Here is a 21,585-nt window from a genome sequence, read left to right as displayed (position 1 = left end):
TGGTACTATCACTGCTTTAAGCTGGGTGTCCTTACACGTATCAGTGATGGCAGGAATTAAGCTGCCTTGTTACAGCTGGTCTGTCTGCGTAGTGAGTGAGTGGCTGAGGGATGCCAAAGGGGCTGAGAGGACTGTGTCTGTGGCTATGAAGTCCCGTGGAAACGCCAACCATCTGCAGCTTATTTAGTGCAGAACTGCAGCCACATTGCTCTCTAACACCTTATTGAGGTGTCTGTTTGCTGAGGAGAATCCTAGGGTGCATAGCTAAAGAGGGACCCGGTCTGTCACGACGTTTCTTTGCACCAGGGAAATCCTGTGTCTTACAGCATGCCTGACTAAAAAATGACCCCACAAATCCAATCAGAGGAAGGGACTTGAGTTTGTTCTTCACTACAGTGCAAGGTTAGAATTGGTCCAGCCAAACCTAGCTCTTGTGTACCGGAGCGAAGATAATGTGCCATGAAATAGCCTTGGTTAAAGTGGGCCAGGCTCGAGTCTGTTCTGGTTGACATAGGTTGACAGGGAGTGAAAAGATTAAAATTGTCCCTTATTAATGTGGAAATCGTGAACTGAACGAGGCAATGCCAGACCAGTACCTGAGAAGCCAAGGAGTGAGGCAGACTGTAAATACAAAGAGAAGGTAAATCAATGTATTAGGATATGATCAAAACAAACAAAGTGGCTTACCAAATGATTGCCTGTTGGCTGAGCTGCAGTAAGTCTGCATGCACCCCAGCAGTGAGATGAAATCCATTTTGCACATGAAATTGGCTACGAATGAATATGCACTTAGTGACACGAGGGAGGCAGCAGACAGGTGGCAATTTGCAGTAATATATTCATTTTCAACGGCGTGCCTGTACTTTAAGATGATGAATGACTATAAAATGCAAATTAACCACTGTTAACTAGGAGGAAGAGTCAGGATGCTGATTTATTTTTTTTCTTACTGATGTATTTTTTCTTCCTTAGGTTTGATGCGGGTCAGGCTAAGCTGATGCAGACTCATGTTTTACTGTTTAGCAGCAAAGACAGTGAAAAAAGAAGCAGAAGTGCTCCTCAGCACACTTCAGGTACGTGCCGTTATTAAGGCCACCGGTGATACGTGGTGATCTTTCCTTGTCAAGAATCCCCAAAGACGGGCTGTTCTTCTGGAGACCTTGGCTGGGCCTTGCGTGCCCGGCAGAATAAGCAGCAAGGAGCATGATGGGGTTTGTCACCGGGCTCGCTGCTGTCCTTTGTGCAGATCCATTTAACATCGGACTCGGCTCTACTCTTTTGCCACTGGAACACTGTTAGCAAGTCAAGTCCCGGTGTGTGCTTAGGGTTATTTTGCACCCTTGCCCTGTGTAGTTATTGATTTAAGGACCAGGAGGTGGCAGGTGTTGGTTTTAATGTGAATACAGTGCTGATTTCTCTCACGGAGTCTTTGTCCCGCTGTTAGGAGGGAACAGCAAGAATACTGTACTGGAACCATCCCATGATATTTTTACTACACATCCTACTCATCTATTTTTTTTTTCCAGACAGGGTGATATATCTTAATTATCATTTGGCAAATCATCATTATTCTTCTAGTTTATCATTTCATATGATTGAAGCTATTTGCAGCCTTCCCTTTCACTTGCTTCTGCCTATATATGTATTTTAGGGCTGCCTGAAAGGGTTAAGAACAGATGCAGACATATCCTTTGGGGAAAAACATAGAATACATCCCAGACTCTTCTTTTTTCTTTCCTCTCAGACACAGTAACATGCTGTTTTACCATTATTATCTAGACATTGTGGACAAATAGAATGATAATATGCAAGGAGAGACAAAATAAACATGCTCCAAAACTGCTTTTCTCTAACTAGGTTACTTAATATGGCCTTGGCAGATGACAGTTGTGTGAGAGGGAGGTATAAGATACGCATGGCATCAGAGTTCAGCAAAAGCAAGCATGCGTTTCAGCACGCCCAGAGTGCTCACCTGGGAACCTGCATCCCATTATGCTTCACGCAGTCCTCTGGACAACCCAATTTGAAGTTGTATTACATTCCTCAGCTCCTCATTTGTGCCTCATTCAGTGATAATTTTCATCCCCCTGTGAAACAATTTGAGGTTTTGCTTTCCTGGAGGATGAAGCCAACAGACTAGGGACGTTTATCACTGTTCATACACGTGAAATGAATCCTCATGTTAGGACTGCACAAGAACTCCTGGATTAGAGGTCCTAGTGCAAGGTGGCCGTGGGGTCAAGCTACAGCACAGTCACTGGTAAGTGTGTAAAGCAGTGAGATATGAAAGTCTGTTCTCACCGGGTTAAAGCTTAGCTCTATGCTTCCCTTGCTGCCGTGCCATGGAAACAGCAGAACTGCAGTAGTTCCTTTTGGCCTCTGAGTCCCACTGGCAATTGCAAACCTTTGGAGTTCACCCCTGTTGATGGAGGAGTTTTAGAAGAAGGCAGAAGGCTGGTAAGGAAAATCCTTTACTCCTTAATCCTTTACTCTGTGGTATTAGGATGCAGGAGAGAACTTGAAGCTACAGCACAAGGTAGAGGTTCACTGTATTTATTACGAGGGGCAGCAGCACTGTCATGATCAGAGGAGGCACTGCTTCTTGTGCCCCTTCCTCTCCTGACTTGTTTTTTCCCTCTCTAACCCCAGCATCTTCTTGGAAAATGCTAAAAGGAGATGGGTGCATTCATTTTGCTGTTGTTGTGTGTCCAATAACACACCCTCATTCACCGTTAGCCCGCTTTCAAGCTCAGAGGTGTTAAAGGTAAAACTCTGAAGCAGTGGCCGTCAGGTCCATGCTGTGTGACCAGGAAGGAAGAAAGAGAGGTGCACTTCCTAGAAATGACATGGCTGGTTTATTCTGTTATTTTCTTGAGACACTTTGCTAGCCAGCTAGCAAGGGTTGGACAAGTCCAACTGAGTCTTAGAATTAACAATAAGAAAGTGATGTAAATGCTAATTCTCCGTCAGAGCCTACCAGCCAGATTTTGCTCTCTGCTTCATTAGAGAAAAATATGTAGGAAATTCAGTGTGATCAGCAGACTCATTCTAGATTTACACTCATGTAATAGGATTTGGTCCAAAGAGACTAAAAAGAACTGATGTATCACTTTTATTGAGTTGCACATAGCTGTCTTGCTCTGTTCAGGAGAATATTTTAACCAGACCCCATGTAATATTGCCTGTACTCTGTGACTAATTTCTACAGCAATATTAATTTAATACCACAGCAATTTATTGACTAAGAAAGAACTAAATTGCTTGGCAGAATAATGGAGAGAATAATGGAAAAAAACGTAGCCAGAGAGTTAAGGATGGCAGTCTTCATTGAGCACAAGAGTACTAACTATAACACAGTGAAACCAAGTTCCTTTAAGAACAATAAATACAGAATTTAATACATCACTAGCAGGTGTGAACTGCTTCATCTCCTTAAGACGTTGTGCCTTGGTCTGCTTGGAAGCCAGACTCCGTCTTGCCTGACATAAAAGTTGTTTTCAGAGCCTCAAGCCATTAGCTCGTAAATAACACGGAAAATAACGCTATTGTAGTGCTTCTGCTAATTCCATCTCCGTATCATCGCCGTGCTAAGGAAGGAAAAATGTCAAAAGATGCAAATCCTTAAAATCAAGAGGGAGGGTGTTTGTGTGGTTTTGTTATTGTTGTGATTTCTTTAAATATTATGGATGATGGTAAACTCGTATTAAGTGGAACCTGGCTTCAGTTCTTCTCTTCTCCCACAAGGCTTACAATTATTGAAATACAGAGGCTATAATGCAATTTATTTAAATCTGTTCTGATGAATGTGGAGTGAAATATTAAAAATGACTCAGCCCTGCTGAGTTTTTTGAGGATCCTTTCAGAAACATTTTGGAGTGTCTGAATGAATCCAGGAAGATTAAGCATCAGAAACACACCGCTTAAATAATGAGCTTGTAATTGCAGCTTTTATGTACTAGGAAGAGGCATTTTGGTCGTTTGCTCTCCTTAGCCGAGATGGAAACTGCCTTCCCTTAATTCACTTTTATTCTACCGTGGAAGATAATTTACACAGAGCACTGAGGCTCCAGTGGCTTAAATAGCGAGGCTGTAACAAGGAACTGGATCAAACAAAAATTTAATTATTCGTGAGAACAATTCTGATTTTTCCTAATTTGCAAAGTGGAGACCGAGAGCAAAAATCAGTGGTGGTGCAAGCAGATGTAAGTCCATCGGTCTGAGAGGGCAAAAGAGCTTTGGAAATTATCCCAGTGTAATCTCGGCAGAAGAGAACTCATTTTGCACTGCTTGTTTCTTGGAAACCCAGCCCTCCCTCCCTACCCCCCAATAAAAGCACTCCCATCTAAATCTGCAAGTCCAGTCCCAAATAGCAACACATCTGCCTTGAATCCTGCCTGCTTTTTTGGAGTCTGTGCCTGACCTGGGATGCTTCTTGTATAACGTTTTAATCCAGATGTTTTTCCTCTTCCAGCTCCGCCGTGTGAATGAGACGAAGCTGTTGTAGGGGGAAAGGTCCAGCAGGCACAGGGGGGCTCCGTGCGAACCCCCCTGCTGGTGCTGGCAGCGGGGTGAAATTCTCCACTTTGTCTGAAGGTAAGAAATTACTCAAAAGGCGAGCGGTGAGAAATGTGTTACTGTGATCCTTCCCAAACCTGGAGACTCGAATGCCGCTTTGATTAGGAGATGGTGAGCTAATTTCTCACACAGCTTGGCAAGATAAATTTGGTTCCAGTCCTGCCTCCTAATACCCTTCTGTAGCTCTGGCCCGGAGCAGCTCCTCAGTCATACATCTAGCTGAAAATCACCCAGCACCTCTCAGTCTCCGTCAGAAGCTGAAAACTTGTTTGGATGTAGATGAAAACAGTGTTTCATCTGCGGGCTCCAGTCTGGCACGCCTGTGACTGGAATCCAGAAGAAGGTTTCTCGGAGCCACGGATGTTTGCCTGGCTGTTGGAGGGGACAAACAGCTGCCCGCTCATTTTCCTGACCATGAAAATGCATTTCCCAGGTGAAAAGCGTCAAATGGTTTTCTTAGGGTGACAGGAAATTTTAAAAGGATTGTCAGGCTGGGACAGGCAAACTTGAAATGGTGCTGGAGTGGTGTTCAGCTTAGTTTTTCCTTTAAAAAATTTAAAATAAAATTTAAAGACTGAACCAACTTTGCGCTTTGGGACACTGCAACTCCGCTAATGAACAGGGCAGATTCACCGACAGCTTCAGGAAATCAAACCTTCTCCCATGATCTCTTCTCAGTGCTCATGAGCCCAGAGAAATCTAATGGTGTTGAGGAGTCAGAAAGTGACTTTTAAGCTGTTCGACTGGCTCAGTCCTTGACATCCCCAAAGCTAATACCAGGAGCCAGCTGCAGGCTTGTCTCACGCTGACATGTGAGCACTGCTGCAGGAAATACCTGCTCGTTTCCTATTGCCCAAGGAAACATTTGGTTCTCCTGAAGCGCTGTGAGAGCTGACAAACAAGGCTTTGATTTTGGTTTTTATTTTTAAACATAACTTGCAGTACCCTCAGCCCTAGCTGCCTTTCCATTACAATACAGATCAGCCTTCCTCTCGCTTCTGGAGCGCAGAGATCATGTTTATTCTTCCCTCCTTTTGGCAGCACGGTGCAGATCTGAAGCAGCTCTCCCCCTAACGAACCTCGAGTCAAGCACGGAGCAAGATTCGTGCAGTGCTCACAGTGAGGAGAGGGGTAGCTTCAGCTACACCTTTTCTTCCAGGCTATACTGGTTTTGAGGCACTGGCAGATGATGACGGTGGGGAGAAAACGGCACCTTTCTTAGTCACAAGGCTCTCTGGAGATGTTGAGTCTCCCTCTCTGCTCAGGAATGAGAGCATGAGTTAGGCAGGCAGCTGGGCTTGGCAATGCCAAGCCTTTGAGTCTCTCCTTTGCTCCCAGTGGAGATGTAACTCTGCTACACGGCCCGTGATGGACTGCAGGCGAGGTGTACCTCTGCTAGGGCAGAGATCTCTTCAGCAGGTTCCAGCAGGGCCCATTTGGAAAGCTGTCAGTAGGTGAAAGTAGCTGCCACTTCCCATCTTGGAAGCTCTTATTTCCTGCAACATCGCCTGGGTCATACGTAGGGTGTGTTGTTCTAAGCCCAGGGTCACACTGCAGTGTAAATAAATTTCTGTCTCCGTCTTAATTAAATAACAAGTCAAGCATGGGCAGATAAGGAGCCGTCGCATCGCTGGGCTGACAGCTTTGGAAGGGAGATGCGGGGGATTTGTTTTACCTGGCCAGCCTTCCTTCTCCTTGAACAGATGTACCTGTTTGCTTCGCATCTAGACAAGACAGACTCATGTGCATTGGCTGCTACGGGGTCTGGCTGGTGCAAGAAGATCTGCGGCTGGGCTGGAAAGCAGTCCAGACTGTGCTCAGAGCCTGAACGGTTTGGGTTTGGGAGGATTTAACTTAGAGGCAGGGTTCTGACCCAGCTTTAATAACAAGGCACATGTAGCTGGCAGAGTGAGTTGTGAGAGTGCTGATGCCGTATGCTAAAACCCGTACCAAACAGGGCTGCTGACAGTGAAAAACCTTATTTTTCCTCAGACCAGACTTTCCTACAAGTGCTGAAATATCGATGGGAATTCCAGCACACAAAGACGATGAACTTCTGGCTTTAGCCAACTTAGCCAAGGATTTGAGGGCTGTGTCAGCTCCATCAGGAGTCCTTTGCCATCGTCTCACTCCTCCTCACATGCAAATACCTTAAACTCATTTCTCTCTCTGCTCTCAGCTGCAGGATTTTGGCACGGGGAAAGGGCACCTGCTGCTGCTGAAGAACTTGGTGCTTCGCAGATGAAACCCAAGCATGTTAAATCCCACCTGGAGCCTGGCTGGCAGGGAATGCAGGGCCCAGAGTGGAAACGTGATGTTTTCTCAGAGAGACACTTGACTTAGTAAGTGGGATCTTGCGCTCTTTTTGTACGGGATCTCGTGCTGCCTTTTGCTCCCCGCTAGTTTCAAGAGGGGGTTTTCAGGTGTCAGCATTATACTGCATCGCAGAAGAGTTTTGCTACGTGGCCTCCATCCTGCTGTCCCACCCCAGCGGCCTTTCTTGAACAGAAGTCTGGGCTGGTGCCCTGCGCGCAGGGTGGTGTGTATATTCCGTAATTATCATCAAGTTTTTTAGTAAAAATGTGCCTGCTCTTCCCAACTTTCAGGTGGCTCATTGCATTTGTGCTTGTTTTCTCATAACGAGCTGTCTTCAAAAGCTCTAGTTCAAATTCCTTTCCAGATCTCTAACACCCCGAGCTTAGCGAGAGAAGCCAAACTGCCAGAGGATGCAATTAGCTGAAATTTCACCTGAAACCGAAATCTTACCCTGTGGCACGGATGAATCCCTGGCGGTTCATGCCTGGGAAGCAGAGATCAAGGTGCTTGTTAGCTTAGGTGCTCTTGGGCTTTATCTCCCCTGGCAGAGGGCAGCTGTCCCCCGTCAGGCCGGACAGAAAGACGCACGTCCTGAACGACCGGGGCTTTCCTTGGAGTCTGCTCTACCACGTGTTTGTGTGGAGGCAGCGATTATGTATAGGAGTGGGAGATGGGGCAGCGTTATTTCTGTTGCGGGCTCAGCCTCTCTGTGTGCTGTGCTTGTTTACAACTAACCAATCTGCACAGAAACGGCATGGCTTTGGTTAATAACGCTTGGCAAACAGCACGGCCTGGGCATCAGCATCGTGGTCTGATCTCCAGGCAACAGCTTCTCCTCTGCCTCGTGCTGCTGCTGTCTCCAAAGTGGGTTTCTTTGCTGCACCACACCGCCAGGAGGTGATGAGGGATAAAGGACATTAATAAGAGCCCAGGCAGGCTGTGAAGACAGCGTGCTGCTTGGGAAGAGGGTGCTGCTGTACCTTCACTAATAAATCAGGATCATTATCCCACCGGGGGAGGGAAAGAGAACCCAGAGCACCAGCATCTGGTGTGAGTTATGTCTTGGAGCCGGCTGGGGCTCTCCGTCTTCCTGAAGCACTTGCTCCAGCTACGCCGTGCAGCCTGCCAGCAGCCATTCATCCCAGCGCTCCGGCCGGAGAGCTGATGCTGGGCCGAGGCAAATATTTATTGTCTGACTTTTTTCTTTTCTTTCCTTTTTTTTTTTTTTTTTTTTTCTCTTCTTTTTTAGTACATGCTGAGAGCCCAGAAACGCTCGGAGGGCTTTCTGCAGGGGCTATGGGCTCATGTGTCAGTGGGAGGAAATGTAAAGGCCAGGGAAGCTTTCTCTTTTTAGGAGTTTGATCACCCTGTTTGGCTCCGAATAGATGTGTGTGTAGAGAGAGTGACAGCTGCTGAGCACAGGGACGGCACTGCAGCAGCGTGTCTGTCCTCAGAGCCCATTCCTTACACCGTGCCTCTCCTTCGGCCGAGCAACTGAGAGAGGAATGGGGCAATGCTGGTAGCGACGCTCCTGAATTCATTAGTTTCTGGTTTCCTCCACACTTGTTAAGACACAAATGCCCTGAATGCTCTTCTGCGAGTAATCCCGATTCACGCAGCTAATCCTATTTGTGTTTTTTTTTTTTTTTTTTTTTTTTTCCTTTGAGGGGAGGAACCGATGGGGCTTTTCAGATTGAAAGCTTGCGAGCACGAAGCTGCCTTTGCGTGCTGGGAGTGCGACGCCGTCAGCATGGCCACATGGCAGCTTCAGGCGGTGCCTGCTGCCCTAACACATCGCAGCAGAGACCCCGGGCAGACATTTCCTCAGTGTTGGTGCCTGACTCGCCCAGGGTCTCTGTGGCACAACGGACAGCAGCAATTACTTGAGTAAGAACTGGCACTGTGCGGCCCGTGAAGCATTTTGGGGTTGTCTGGCTGTCTTTGTTCCTCAGGAAGGAAGGTGGGGCTTCAACCCCAACAAGCATCAAGGAACCAAGCTATGAGGGTGGCTGCCACCGCCGGGTCAGTGCAGGGGCTGGGAGCCTCAGGGGCGACCTCATCGCTCTTTATAAGTAATTAAAGGAGGCTGTAGCGAGGTGGGGTTGGTCTGTGCTCCCACGTGCCTGGTGCCAGGATGAGGGGGAATGGGCTGAAGTTGCACCAGGGGAGTTTTAGGTTAGATGTTAGGAAGAAATTCTTTACTGAGAGGGTTGTGAGGCATTGGAACAGGCTGCCCAGGGAAGTGGTGGAGTCACCATCCCTGTGGGTGTTTAAAAGCCGTTTAGATGTTGAACTCAGGGGTACGGTTTTAATGTGGGGCTGCTCAGTGTCAGGGACGAGGTCGGGGCGTTCATTGGGGTTTGGCAGTGCCCTCGCAGCCCGCCATGGCGCCCCGCCGCCACACGGGGGCGCACTGCGCCTCCCGCCGCTGCCACTGCGCATGCGCGCTACCCGACCCTGTGGGCGCCCTCCTTGGCGTACCGCCGGGCGAGGCGCATGCGTGCCGAGAGGCGCCGGGGCGGTGACGCACCCGCACTGCGCCGCGCATGCGCCCTGCATCCTGCCCGGAGCAGGGCACGGCGCGTGCTCAGCGCCCCGCGGCGGAGGGGGCTGTGCGCATGCGCATCGTGACAAACGCGGAGGCGCTGTGCGCGTGCGTGCTGCCTCATGCCACAGAGCGGGCGACGCACGGTGGCGGCGCATGCGCATTGCGTCCTGTGCGTGTGGGGGGGGGCGGTGCGCATGCGCACAGCGCCGCGGGCCCCCTCAAAAGCCTGCGCGGGGCCCGGGGCTGGGCCGGGCCCCTCAGGGCGCTGCCGGGGCCGGGTGGCAGCGGCGGGGCCCTGCTGCGGCTCCCCAAGGCCTTTATGGGCCGTGCTGGGCGGGTTCTGCCTCAGCGCCCCGCTCGGGGCTCGCTTCACGGGCTCCCCTCATGCCCATTCCGGCTGCGGGCGCTCCCCTCAGCGCCCCTCAGGGCCCAAAAGCGGAGGACGAACAAAAATTTCATCTCCTTCCCATACCGGGAGTCGAACCCGGGCCGCCTGGGTGAAAACCAGGAATCCTAACCGCTAGACCATATGGGAGGCGCTGTGTGCACCTCGCCCCGCCCGCCCCAAGCCCCGCGCAACGCTCCCGGCCCCGCAGCGCCCCCTGCAGGCCGCCCCCTCTTCAGTGCACAGTGAGGGCTGCCCGCAGCCAAGATGGCGCCGCGCGCTTCACCCCCAGCCCCTCCCTCCCCGCCCCCCTCTGGCGGCGTCACGTGGCGCGGCGGGAGGAGGGGGGCGGGGCGCGCGCTCACGTGACCGGCGGCGGCCGCCGAGCGCTGGGTCCCGTGAGCGCGGCGGGGGGGGGGAGGCGGGGGGGGCGTAAGGACGGAGTAAAGCGGGAGGAAAGCCGGAGTAAAGGCGGAGGAAGGGCTGAGGAAGGCCCGCGGAGCGCCGCCGTGCTGTGCCCGCGGCTGGGGGATGCCGAGCGCCGCCATGAAGAAGAAGGTGAGGGGGGGAGGGGGCGGCCGGGCCCTGTCAGGCCGGGCCCTGGGGGCTCCGCGGGCAGCGCCTGGGAGGGAACAGCGGGGGGGGAGGGGGGGCTGCGGGGCTCGGTGCCGTGCGGGGGCTGACCCTGGCTCTGTGTTTTTGTCCCCCCCCTCAGGTGCTGCTGATGGGTAAAAGCGGGTCAGGGAAGACCAGCATGAGGTCCATCATCTTCGCGAATTACATCGCCAGGGACACCCGGCGCCTGGGCGCCACGAGTAAGGCTTCTCCTGGGGGAGCTGGGAGGCCCCCGGGGTTCGGGCGCTGTGGGTCGGAGGGGGGATGCTGCTCCCTGCCGCTCCCGGCCTGTGCCAGCAGCAGTCGGGGGCTCCCAGCTCGCAGCGAGCTTCGCTCCGTGGTTTGGATGAGGTCAGGCAGAGGCTGGAGTGAAAGGGGAAGGAGCCCTGAGCGCTGCTTCCAGTCCTGACGCTTTGCTCCTGGACTTTTAGCCTTCCTTTTCTTGGGGGGCGATCAGGGAGCAGCCTCTGGTGCTGCTGCACCTGCTGTCAGGGGTGTGCTCGGAGCCACCTCCTCGTTTTTGCTGGTGCTGAGGCCTCCCTGTCCTCAGCGTGCTGCTCGTGAGCCCAGAGGGAGGCCCGGTGATCTTGCTGTGCACAGTGGTTGTGGCAGGGGGAGGCACCAGTCTTAACGAGCATCTTCTGCCTCTGTTTTTTTGCCAAAGCCACTGGTGTAAAAAATAGCACTGAGTGGAAAGCCCCCTGCAACAGCCTCCAATTGCTCCGGGAGGACTCGATGTCTGACTGGCGCGTGTCCCTGTGTTGCTGTAGGTGTGGTCTCTTGAAGTTTACGCTGTTTGTGTGTTTTTAAGGCTGGTTTAAGCCCTCGCAGAACGTGCTGGGGCTGGTGCCATGCTTCAAATATCGCAGAGGTCAGTGGGTGTCAGGACGGGGGAGCCACCTGCCACAGCACAGCGGCGGCCTGGCTGGCGGGCAGGAGGGCTTGGGTTACTCAGGAGCTGGATTTACACCCAGCGCTGTTCAGAGGGAGCTCTGATAACCGTGAGCTGAACGGCGAAGAGCTGCCCGAGGAGGTGGCTGTGGTCTGGGTGCATGGGGCAGTCGGTAACCCGCTCGTTGTCTCTTTGCAGTCGATGTGGAGCACTCCCACGTGAGGTTCCTCGGAAACCTGGTGTTAAACCTCTGGGACTGCGGAGGGTAGGTGCTTGGATTCCTGCTTTTGGTGCTGCTGGGGGCCGGTGCTGTGAACGGGGTGGGGGTGGAACAGGAGCAGAGGGCCTTCTGCCCCGAAGGCAGCCGCGTGCTGCTCGTGTATGGAGCAGGCTCGCTGCTCGCCACTGTGGAACTGGTGAGGCAGCTCTGGGAAGAGTGGATCCCACATCTTAGGGCTGTGGGTGGAAGGAGGCTGGCCTCCTGCCTGCAGTCTCCGAGCTACCTCCACGGGAAAGGCCGAGGAAAGTCCCACCCTTTCCTTGCTGGCTCCTTTCTTCTGCTGGCAAGGAGCCCGAGCCCTTCACCTGGTGCTTCTGTTGCTATGCTCCTCCTCAGCCAGGACACGTTCATGGAGAACTACTTCACCAGCCAGCGGGACAACATCTTCCGCAACGTGGAAGTCCTCATCTACGTCTTCGACGTGGAGAGCCGCGAGCTGGAGAAGGACATGCACTACTACCAGTCGTGCTTGGAGGCCATCCTCCAGAACTCCCCCGACGCCAAGATCTTCTGCCTGGTGCACAAGATGGACCTGGTGCAGGAGGATCAGCGGGATCTGGTGAGCAGCTGGTAGTTGCCATAGAAATGCTTTCGGAGAGAGCATCTCCTGGCTGTGCGTTGTGTAACGGTGCTGTTCTGTGCTTCAAATCCAGCCCCGTCAGCACTGCTCCTCGAATTGCTTCTCAGATGTCTCTAAGAATTGTCTGAGCCCCTTCCTCCCTTTCCAGATTGTGTCGGTGCTGTTTCCTGCATGCATCCAGTGGAGGAGAGACCTGCTGGCTTTTAGTGACAGCTGCTCCCAGCCTTTGCTTTCATAGCTCCGGTTCTGGTGCTGGGGGCAGGGAAGGAAGGGAGAGCTGAAGGAAACCCAGCAAACCTGGAGCTGCCTTTAACCGTCTGGGTGGCTCTGAGGATTGTGGCGATGGCAGTGGTGGTTGGTTTCTTTTCAGCTCTCGCTTTCGATCCCACGTAAGCTGGGCTCTGAAGGCTGACAAAACAAAGGCTGAAGCTTTCCCGGTTAACTAGAAAGTGGTTTGTACCAGGCAGTGCTTCTGCTTCCTGTCCCACGGGGTTCGGTGTGCCTGCTTGCCCAGAGATCACCCTGGTTTAACGCTCCCGTGCTGCAGGAGGCATCCTGCAAAGGCTGTGGGTCAGCCTCTCGGCTGGGTTTGGTGTTTTCTGCTCTCTTCAGAGCTTTTGGAAGGTTGCAGGGAGGCTGGAGGATATTGGATATCACCAGCCTCGATTTTTCAGCTGTGACTGAAAGCAACCAGCTCCTGATATCAGAGGAAAAACTCTTCCAGGCTTAGGCACCTCTGCCTGAGGAGTACACCCCTGGCTGCTCGGCCACTCCCTGGCCTGCAGCGAGCCCGGAGGCCCCTTAGGCTGTTGCAAGAAGTCCCACGAAACTTCCCTCTGGCTCCTGGTGAGCGTCTGCAAAAACAGCTCAGAAGAGCTTGTTCGGAGGGGCAGTTTGAGGATCTTTTCCTCCTTCCCTGCGAGCTGAAGGGGGAGTCTCAAACCTTGAAGCTGTTCTGTCCCGCTCTGTTCGGGGGCTGGTGTACAGCTGCAGGTTTTGGGTAGCTGTGCAGGTTCTGCTGAGGCCCTGGGGTGGGGTGGGCAGCTGGGAGGGGGCCTCTCTCTGGTTTTATTTCCCGTGCGTATCCCTGCGCAGTCACCAGGCTCTGTTCTGAGGCCGTTCCTGCAAACACTTGGCCTTGCTGCTTTTTTGCTGCTTCTGTAGGAGCCTGCTGTGAGGCTGCCTTCTCTTTGTCCCCTTCCTTTTTGTAGCCTGAACTTTGGAGGGCAGAATTTGGTGGGAGAAGGCTGCGTGTGAGCCTCGGAGCTGCCTCGTCCATGCAGTTCCTGCAGATGAAATTCTCTAGTGCTTTCCTTCTACCTTCTTCCCAGTGACCCAGCTTTTTGCGCGTGGCCGGGGGATGTCAGATTTCTGCTCCTCTCTAAAACTCACACCTGGGAGCTTCCGTTTCTGCTCCACAACACCGCGGTTATCTGAGGTTTGAGCCTCCTGCTGCAAGACAGCTGGGGTTGCTCGTCTCTGCTGCCCCAGCGGGAGAGGTTTCTGGCAGCCCGTCCCTGCCAGCACGCGCTTCTGCTCCTCTTTCCCCAGCGCTGTGCGTTGTTGAGTTTTGTTTGAAACGTGTGCTGGAGGTGCCAGTCAGCAACCACACAAAGGAAGAAATATTTACACTTGACTGCTCATCTTTTTCTTTTTTCTTTTTTTTTTACTTCCCAGATTTTTAAGGAGCGTGAGGAAGACTTGAGGCGCCTTTCCCGTCCCTTGGAGTGTGCTTGTTTTAGAACTTCCATCTGGGATGAGACACTCTACAAGGTTTGTACCCCATCCCCTCTGCAGCCGGCCTTTTTCCCCCTCCCCGCTTGAAAACGAGCACGAGGAAGGCGAGCGGTTAGCTCCTACTGCTCTGCTACTGACTGCTCCTCTTCAGATCTGCACGGACTCCTCCTGGTGGAGGTTAGCTGGCCGGAATGGCATCAGCATTTTAAATTAAAAAACAAAAGTAAAACTCCTCCATGTCTTGGAGTTGTGGTGTCACTGTAATGCTGCTTAAACGCTTTGCCTAGCCACTTCAGAAAGACCTCGTGCATCTTTTAGTCATGTGTAGCCAGCAAGGAGCTCTTTCCTGGTTGCTTTTTCCCCACATTACAGTTAAAGCACTTCAGGCATTTACCATCCTGGGGATTTACTTTGCTACTTTGCTTCTAGGAGCGCGTGAGGGTGGCTTTTTGGTGGTGGTGGTTTTGGTTTGCCTTTTCTTGTTGGTCAGCCCTCGTTGCAGTGTCAGAGTCTTTAAGGTGTGAGCGTGGTAGGTGCTGCCTGGGCTACGCTGGGAGCAAAGGAGCGTTGTCAGCTGCCAGCAAGCAGTGGTGGCAGCACGCTGGGTTGCTGGGCGGAAGGTGAGGAGCTCTTAATCTTGACTTCAGCAGGCAGATCTCACCATCCTGGCAAATCCATACAAAAGCAGTTTAAATTTGGTGTAGGACGGGGTCTGGCTGAGGCTGATCCTGTACTGTGTGCCTGGCAGCACCCCTCACGCTGCCTGCACCCAGCTCCCTCTAGGCACTGGCCTTCCCCTAACCTGCTAACGGGTAGCAGGCTGTGTTGAGCTGTTTAAAAACAGGCAAAGCCGTGTGCTGCTCCACACGCAGCCCTCTGAAGCTCTGCAGACCTCGTGCCCTGGGCAGCAGGGTGGTGGGAGGCTCTGGTACGCACCGAGTGGACGGGAGAGCTCTGGGGGTAGTAGGTGGAGACGTCAGCAGCTCGTGGTGAGGCTGGGGGATGTGTTAACGCAGCCTTTCTTCTCTTTGTTTGCCCACAGGCTTGGTCCAGCATAGTCTATCAGCTGATCCCCAACGTCCAGCAGCTGGAAATGAACCTGAGGAACTTTGCTCAGATCATCGAGGCAGACGAAGTGCTTCTGTTTGAGAGAGCCACTTTCCTGGTGAATACAGCCGTTCTGCCCTTCGCGTCCCTCTGCCCAGCCTAGGACGGAGTTCCCTGGATGGAAAGTGCGGTTGTGGCAGTTGCCCAGAGAGAGGTGCCAGCACCAGATGGCAGAACGCTTTGATCCAGGCCTTGTGATACTCAAAGTAGCTGACAGGACTCCGTGGCTCATGTGACCTTCCCAAATTTCCACGGCTCGCAGTTGAGCTGAGGGCTTGAGTGGTATTTCCCTCTTCCAAGCTGCGGGAGGGTTTCAGATCCCCATTCTGTTATCAGCCGTGGGACTTGAGAATTCCTTTCTGCACAGGACGAGAGCCTTCTTTAGCTTGAAAAACAGTCTTTTCAGTTCCTTCTCGGCTGTTTTTTAACTGTTCTTGATTCCTTTTTTGCGAGTGCCTGATGCTCTACAAGCCTTAAGTGTGGATAGAGGCTCACTGACAGCTGGATTGCTGTGGGGAAACGTGTTGGTTAAACCCACCGCTGCCTGTCGTGCCGTTCTCTTAGTGCCTAGCTTGGTTCCTTCAGGCTTTGTACCAGTGCTCTCACTGACCTGAAGAAACTGATCTCAGTTTTGAGCGCTTTCCTTGACAAAGGCCTGACTGAAGTGACTTTTCTCGTTACTTTTCTCACTTCAACTGTCAGGATTAGGCACCTGCTGTTTCTGGCAAGTTCTGCTTTTAGAACTCGTGTAGCTAATGAATAGTTCCACCTTTGCGCTAGGTAGCAGTGCTTACATGCATTCAAAACCTGCATTTTCACTTTTTATTTTTACTGAAAGTGACTTCTTTGCTACAAAAAATCTGTACTGATTTTCAGTGTAATGATGACTTTTTAAAGACTTTCTCCTTCTCACTGTTTTCTTACACTTAAACTTCCCCAGGGCCTCCTTTCTCCCGAAGTGAAATCTTATTCTGAAATTGTATTCGCAGCGCAGTAACAGGAAAACCTGGAGAGTTGAGAAAAGAGCTTGCATGTAGTGAAGGCTTTGGTATGGATGCGATTCTTGAATATGGTTAAACTTGTATCGGTAGGAACAGTTGGACAGGCTTAAAAGTAGGAAATAAAGATTTTTTAAGGTGCTTAAGGAAGGGGGGAAAAAAACCTCACAATTTAATTCCTGCAAGGCTGTAGCAGCTGATTTATGGATTCCTCTGAGCTTAAAGCTCGTAGCGTAGCGTTGTTCAAATAATGCTTCTTCCTGGATTTCTGTGGGAACAAAGATAATGCAGCTGTTGGATGTGTGATCCCCCTTAAGCAGTAAATGCCCTTCTCAGCCTGCTGGATTTTTGGCTGGGGCGTGAAGGTGTGTGGGCTGCCAGCCCCATGGAAGGGGCTGGGGAGAGGAGAGGTAGGCGTGGGTCACGGCGCGAGGAATCCTGGAAACTTTTGATCTTTCCAGCCTCTGCAGCTGAGCACCAAGGTCTGCACCTCGCTGCTGCATTGCTGCGTGGGAGGGGAGGGAGGGGAGCGGATCCGAGCGCAGGCAGCGTAGCCCCATCTCGCTCTGACTCAGTTAATTGGTGCAGGGAGAGCTCCCTAGGAAGCCAGCCGCCTGTGTTCCGCTGTTCCACCTTGTGCTTTTCCACCTTGTGCTTTTTTTTTGTGCTTTACGTTGAGTTAAAACGGCACCAAGTTGGGGTGTTCAGACCCCAAAGGGACAGAGGAGTGCCTCTGGGGTGTTTACACCTCAGCACTTGCGAAGGGCTCCCCTGAAATCAGTGACTAACCCTGCGCTTTTTCTGCCTTCCAGGTCATTTCTCACTATCAGTGCAAAGAACAGCGGGATATCCACAGATTTGAGAAAATCAGCAACATTATTAAGCAATTCAAGCTAAGTTGCAGGTGAGCTGGTCCAGTGGGAAGGATCCCCGAGCAGGGTTTTTGGTGTCACGCTGAGATGAGGAAGCTTTCCAAGTGAACATTGCCTTTATACCTCCTTGGCGGGAGGAGGTGCCTCGGTTAAATTGCTTTCTAGAAAGCACGGTGGTCAAAAACGTCCGAGTTTCTTCTCATCTTTCATAACTTCCTCCTCTGGTGATTGTTGAAAGGGGGTTGTTTTGAAACACCCATTTTCTGCTCGGCCTTTTTCTCCTGGGCAAGGTGGGGAAGTGCCAGGAGCGGGCTGAGGAGCTGGAGGCAGTTGGCAGTGCAGGCGAAGGGCTTTGCCAGCGCCCTGGTCTGGGAGGAAGGGGCTTGCAAGCCCGTGGTTATCAGCGTTTTGAACTGGAAAATAGAAAGCTTACTTCAGAGTACCTCGTCTTGTGAACCGCCCTCAGGTTCCCCAGTCTGTCAGCAACATCTGGAAGCGTTCAGAGCCCGGACAGGACAGGGAAGCAGCAGTGTGCTTTGCAGAGCTGCCTCGAGATCCTTCAGCTTCGTGCTTGCTTCCAGAGGGTGTAAAACTGTCCCGGGAGTGACAGCTTCATCCGTGGGACAAGTGATGCTGGGCACAGCGTCCTCCACGGGGCGGCGGGGCTGCGCGTCTCGAGTTACAGACCCTCAGCAGTCCGATGGCTTCGTGCTGCCCTTGCTGGATGAATGAAGCCTGAAGCTGGAGGGTTTGCTTCTTAAAAACAAACCCCAGCCTCACCTGGTGGTCACGTCCCCCTTTGCAAGCAGTGCTTCTTTGTTTCCAGCGCTGAACAGGGACCCTGGGGATGGGGTGGGGAACTTGTGAGCGCTGTTACAGTAACGCTACATTTCCCTTTTTTCTTTTTTTTTTTTTTCCCCTCTGTAGTAAGCTGGCCGCTTCTTTCCAGAGCATGGAAGTGAGGAACTCTAACTTTGCTGCTTTTATCGACATCTTCACCTCAAACACATACGTGATGGTGGTTATGTCGGACCCTTCAATACGTAAGTTGAAGCAGAGGCGAGCCTGGGGCCGTTGTTCACGGGGACAAGCAGCTGGCTTAGTTAGGGTGCGTTCCTGCTGGAACGTGGCACAGAGCAGGCAAAGCAATAAAAAGGATTGGCTTAAAAGGCACGGAGGGAAAGGGGAGGTGGTTCAGCAGCGCCTTGCCTCGCAGGAGGAGTGGAGCCGGCGCTGTCTGGCGCAGGGTCGGAGCCACGGTGGGGAAGCACGGTGGCAGATGTGAGCTGATGGGATAGGTCGCGTCTGACGGCCTATTTTGGGCTGCGCTGCTTTGGCAGCCACGGTGATTTTTTGGAAAGGAAGCAGGGATGGTTTATGCATGAGTTCTTGCTCTTCTTGCCTGAACCGTCTGGGTGGGCAAGGGCTCTAATTATAGTCGCGTCTATTTATCTTAACGACTTGCGGCCAGCAGTGCCAGAGGCACGGCCTGAATATGTGACTGTGTTTATATTCCTGATCGAAGCTGCTTCTGGTAAAATGTGAGGTGCTGAAGGCACGCTGACCTGGGCAGCTGCGTGGCCGGCAGCTGTTAATCTTGTCCTCCCCTTTTTGAAGGGGTTTCTGCGTTAGGGAAAACCTGAGCGAGCCCTGGGGTGCTGGGTGAGCTACTGAGCTGTGATATTCCTGTGCTCGAGCAGCAGATGAGAAGCTGAAGTGACTTCTGCGTGACCACGGCTTGTCCTGACTCTTCTCCTGTGCCTCCCTGATATCAGCGAGCAGCCCCCACCTCCCGGCGCCACGCAGGGAGCAGGAGGCCGGGAGGTTGGTGCTCCCTGAGCATTAGGGAAGAGCGCCGGCTTCACGCTGCGTCACTTCTCCAAATTTAGGTGAAATCTGGTGCTGCCCGGTGCAAGTAAAAGCTGTAGAACACTTGTGCCCTCTGCTGAGCAGCGGGCTTCACTCCTCCTTTTCGTCATGGTGCTGAGTTTGGCGTGGCAACGTGAGCCCAAACCAGCCAGGGTTCTGATTTGGTTCTGCTGACAGGAGCTCAGATGAGTGCTGTCCATCCCTTCTAACTTTTTCTTCTCCCTTCTCCATCTCAGCTTCTGCAGCTACGCTGATCAACATCCGCAACGCCAGAAAACACTTCGAGAAGCTGGAGCGAGTGGACGGACCAAAGCACAGCCTGCTCATGCGCTGAGCGCCGGCCGACGCACCTGGTCGTTGGGGGGAGAAAAAGTGAATCGGAACTACTTTTTTAGGAGAATCTAACAATGTGGATGTCTTTGTGGGTTTTGAAATGAGTGTGCTGCTTACCACCGCAATCTTCTTTATTGTTTCTCCTTGTAACGTTGGACACTAGTCACTCGGATGATGTCTGGATACACTGCGGACCTTCAAAAGAGACTTCCTGGCGTGTGTGGGGTTGGGAAGAAGTAAGGACAGGTGATGTGCACGTGGTCTCATGCTCCTGGCTGTCATAGTGGCACGTGGCAGAGCCTTTCTGGATGTTCTGCTCCCAGGTGATCGTATAAATCACAGGGATGGAGTATTTACTATTTTATTGGTAGGTTGCTAGAATACATTTATAAATTTCTCCTTGTCTTCAGTCATGAAAATAAATTTTTTGCTACCGGGGATTTCAGATCCTAGAGCTTTGGACACCGTGGGCTTGCTTTCTTCTAAAACCCGGGGCAGCCTTGGCAAGCAGACGTGCCCTCGCTGCGTTTCCCCTTCCCCAGCCTCTGGGGAGTGCTAGCTGAAGGTCACTCCCGAATTTCCCCTCGAGATTATTTTTTTCTCCATATGGAGGCAAAATTCACCAGGCGGGTGAAGCAGCCGGGATGCCCTTGGCCTCTCGACGCTTCCCGAGGTGACGGAAGGTGGCGGCGAGGTGTCCCTGGTGTCCCTGCCCTCCTTGCTGGGGCTGCCGTGGGCACGTAGGAATTGCAGAGCGCGGTGGCTGGGGGCTGTGCGTGCATGAGCGACGGGAGCCGTGTTCGTGGCGGGCCACTCGGACGGTGTTCGGCACCGGGGTGGCTGTAGTACTGTCTGTTTTTAATGAGGTTTGATGCCATTAAACACAGGAGGAACAGGAGCACTGAGTTAGGGGGCTCTGACTTGCTGGGTGGGACCTGATGCCTGTCAGCATCTTTTTTTTTAGTTTTTTCTCGCTGCATCAAATGACTGTATAAAAAAAAAAAAAAAAAAAAAAGGGTGTGGCAACTCCCAGCCTAGCTCCATTTTGTGTTCTCGAAATCACGCTTTTCCCCTCTATCCCCGGCCCACACACTCGGAAAAAAAATCTGAAAGGGTGAGTCTGTGGTGTGAGAGCAGAGCTAAAGGGCACATCTCGGCTGGGGAGCCGAGGCCGGGCTGCGCACGAGCTCTTCCACCGCTTCTAAAGCGTGGCAGGATGAAACACCCCGTGTCTTGCACCGCCTCCTCAGCAGCTGCGTTTGGGAGCTGTGGGGCTGGGTGGATTTCCAGCGAGAGCCACCGAGGCGGCGTCCCCGGGGGAGAGGAGCTTGGACGCCGATTCCCAACTCAGACTTTGCGGGGAGCGCTGCTGCCCCTCCCTACCTCGTCGGAGCCTCGGGAAGGTCGACAGCGGCTGCTGGGGAGGCAGCTTGGAGATTTGGGGAGAGCAGAAGGCGGCTCAGGGCCGTGGTTGCGGGGTGGAGCTGAAGACACCTTGCTGAGGGCACGGCTTCACAGCGGGCTGGAGGACGGGACCGGGTGGGAAACGCTGCCTCAGGGGCTGTGGGCGCGGGGAAGGGGATGCGTAAAGGGGGAAAGTGTGTGGGGTGGGTGGGGGGCAGGTAATAAAGGGGTGAAGGGAGCTGTCAGTGGCAGTGTGCAGAGGAACGAAGCCACCGCTTTTCTTTTGAGGTGCCCGACTCACCTCTCGGCTGGGTTTTGTTCGTCCCTGTCCCAAAAGCCCAACCTGGAGGCGTTTTGCCCAGCCTGGGGTCCCGCCGGCCTCCCCCGGTGCCTCAGCCCCTTGGTACCCAAACACCCCAAACGGTGCTGCCCGCCCCGGCCCTCAGGCATCCCACAGGCGGAGCCGGCCCCAGAGAGGGGCAAAACCCCAAAAAGACCCCAGGGTAAATCCCATGGGGGGATTTGGGGTGGGGGGGGCCCCGCTGGGAGCCCGGCTGCCCCAATGGCTGTGCCTCCTGCCGCCGTGCTCCCCGGTGGCTCTGCGAGCCGTTTCCTTCCTGCCACCTGAGGTGAACCGAGCGGCCCGGGGAGGGAGAAAGGAAAAAAAAAAATAAAAAAAGAAAAATAAAAGAATAAAAAGAAAAAAAAAAAAAGAAAAAAAAAAGAAAAAAAAGCACGTTTTTTGTTTAAATAACTCAGGGTGGGGCCTGCAGGGCGGGGGAGGGGCCCGGCCCACGAAGCCCTGGGCAGGGCCCCTCAGGGGGCTCCCCCAGCCCCCAATTCTCCCATTTCTCACCCCAAACCCCCCCGCACCCCCCGCACCCCCGGGCCCCGTCCCCATAGCAACGGGGGGGGCGCCGCCCATTGGCTGCTGCCAGCGGTGACGTCACTTTTAGGGGCTCCCCCCCACCCCCCCCTCCTTTCCCCCTCCCTCCCCTCCCCTCCCTCCGTGAGGGCCCCGTGGCGGCCCCGCCCCTCCCCTCCCGTGGGCGCGGCGCGGCGCGGCCCAGCCCC

The 21,585-nt window shown here is 53.0% G+C and overlaps 1 protein-coding gene across 1 annotated transcript; it reads left to right on the top strand.

Moving 5' to 3' along the window:
• Positions 1-10,215: 10,215 nt before the first annotated feature.
• On the top strand, positions 10,216-19,547 carry LOC311443865 (ras-related GTP-binding protein A). The gene is made up of 9 exons (XM_084534439.1): positions 10,216-10,382; positions 10,540-10,639; positions 11,530-11,596; positions 11,948-12,170; positions 13,869-13,964; positions 14,971-15,093; positions 16,846-16,937; positions 17,833-17,948; positions 19,011-19,547. Exons 1-9 carry the CDS (start codon positions 10,356-10,358, stop codon positions 19,106-19,108), a joined length of 942 nt encoding a protein of 313 aa, XP_084390565.1. The 5' UTR covers positions 10,216-10,355; the 3' UTR covers positions 19,109-19,547.
• The last annotated feature ends 2,038 nt before the right edge of the window (positions 19,548-21,585 follow it).

This window comes from Aythya ferina, assembly GCF_964211825.1.
Source record: "Aythya ferina genome assembly, chromosome: 13".
NCBI lineage: Eukaryota > Metazoa > Chordata > Aves > Anseriformes > Anatidae > Aythya > Aythya ferina.
The sequence above is the reverse complement of the archived record's forward strand: the minus strand, read 5'-3'. Positions and strand labels throughout refer to the sequence as shown.

Excerpts from the sequence above, each read along its gene's own strand:
- LOC311443865 (XM_084534439.1), top strand. The coding sequence starts at position 10,356 with ATGCCGAGCGCCGCCATGAAGAAGAAG. Across the intron at positions 10,383-10,539 it reads GCGCCGCCATGAAGAAGAAG|GTGCTGCTGATGGGTAAAAG; the intron begins GTGAGGGGGGGA and ends CCCCCCCCTCAG. Across the intron at positions 12,171-13,868 it reads AGGAGGATCAGCGGGATCTG|ATTTTTAAGGAGCGTGAGGA; the intron begins GTGAGCAGCTGG and ends TTTACTTCCCAG.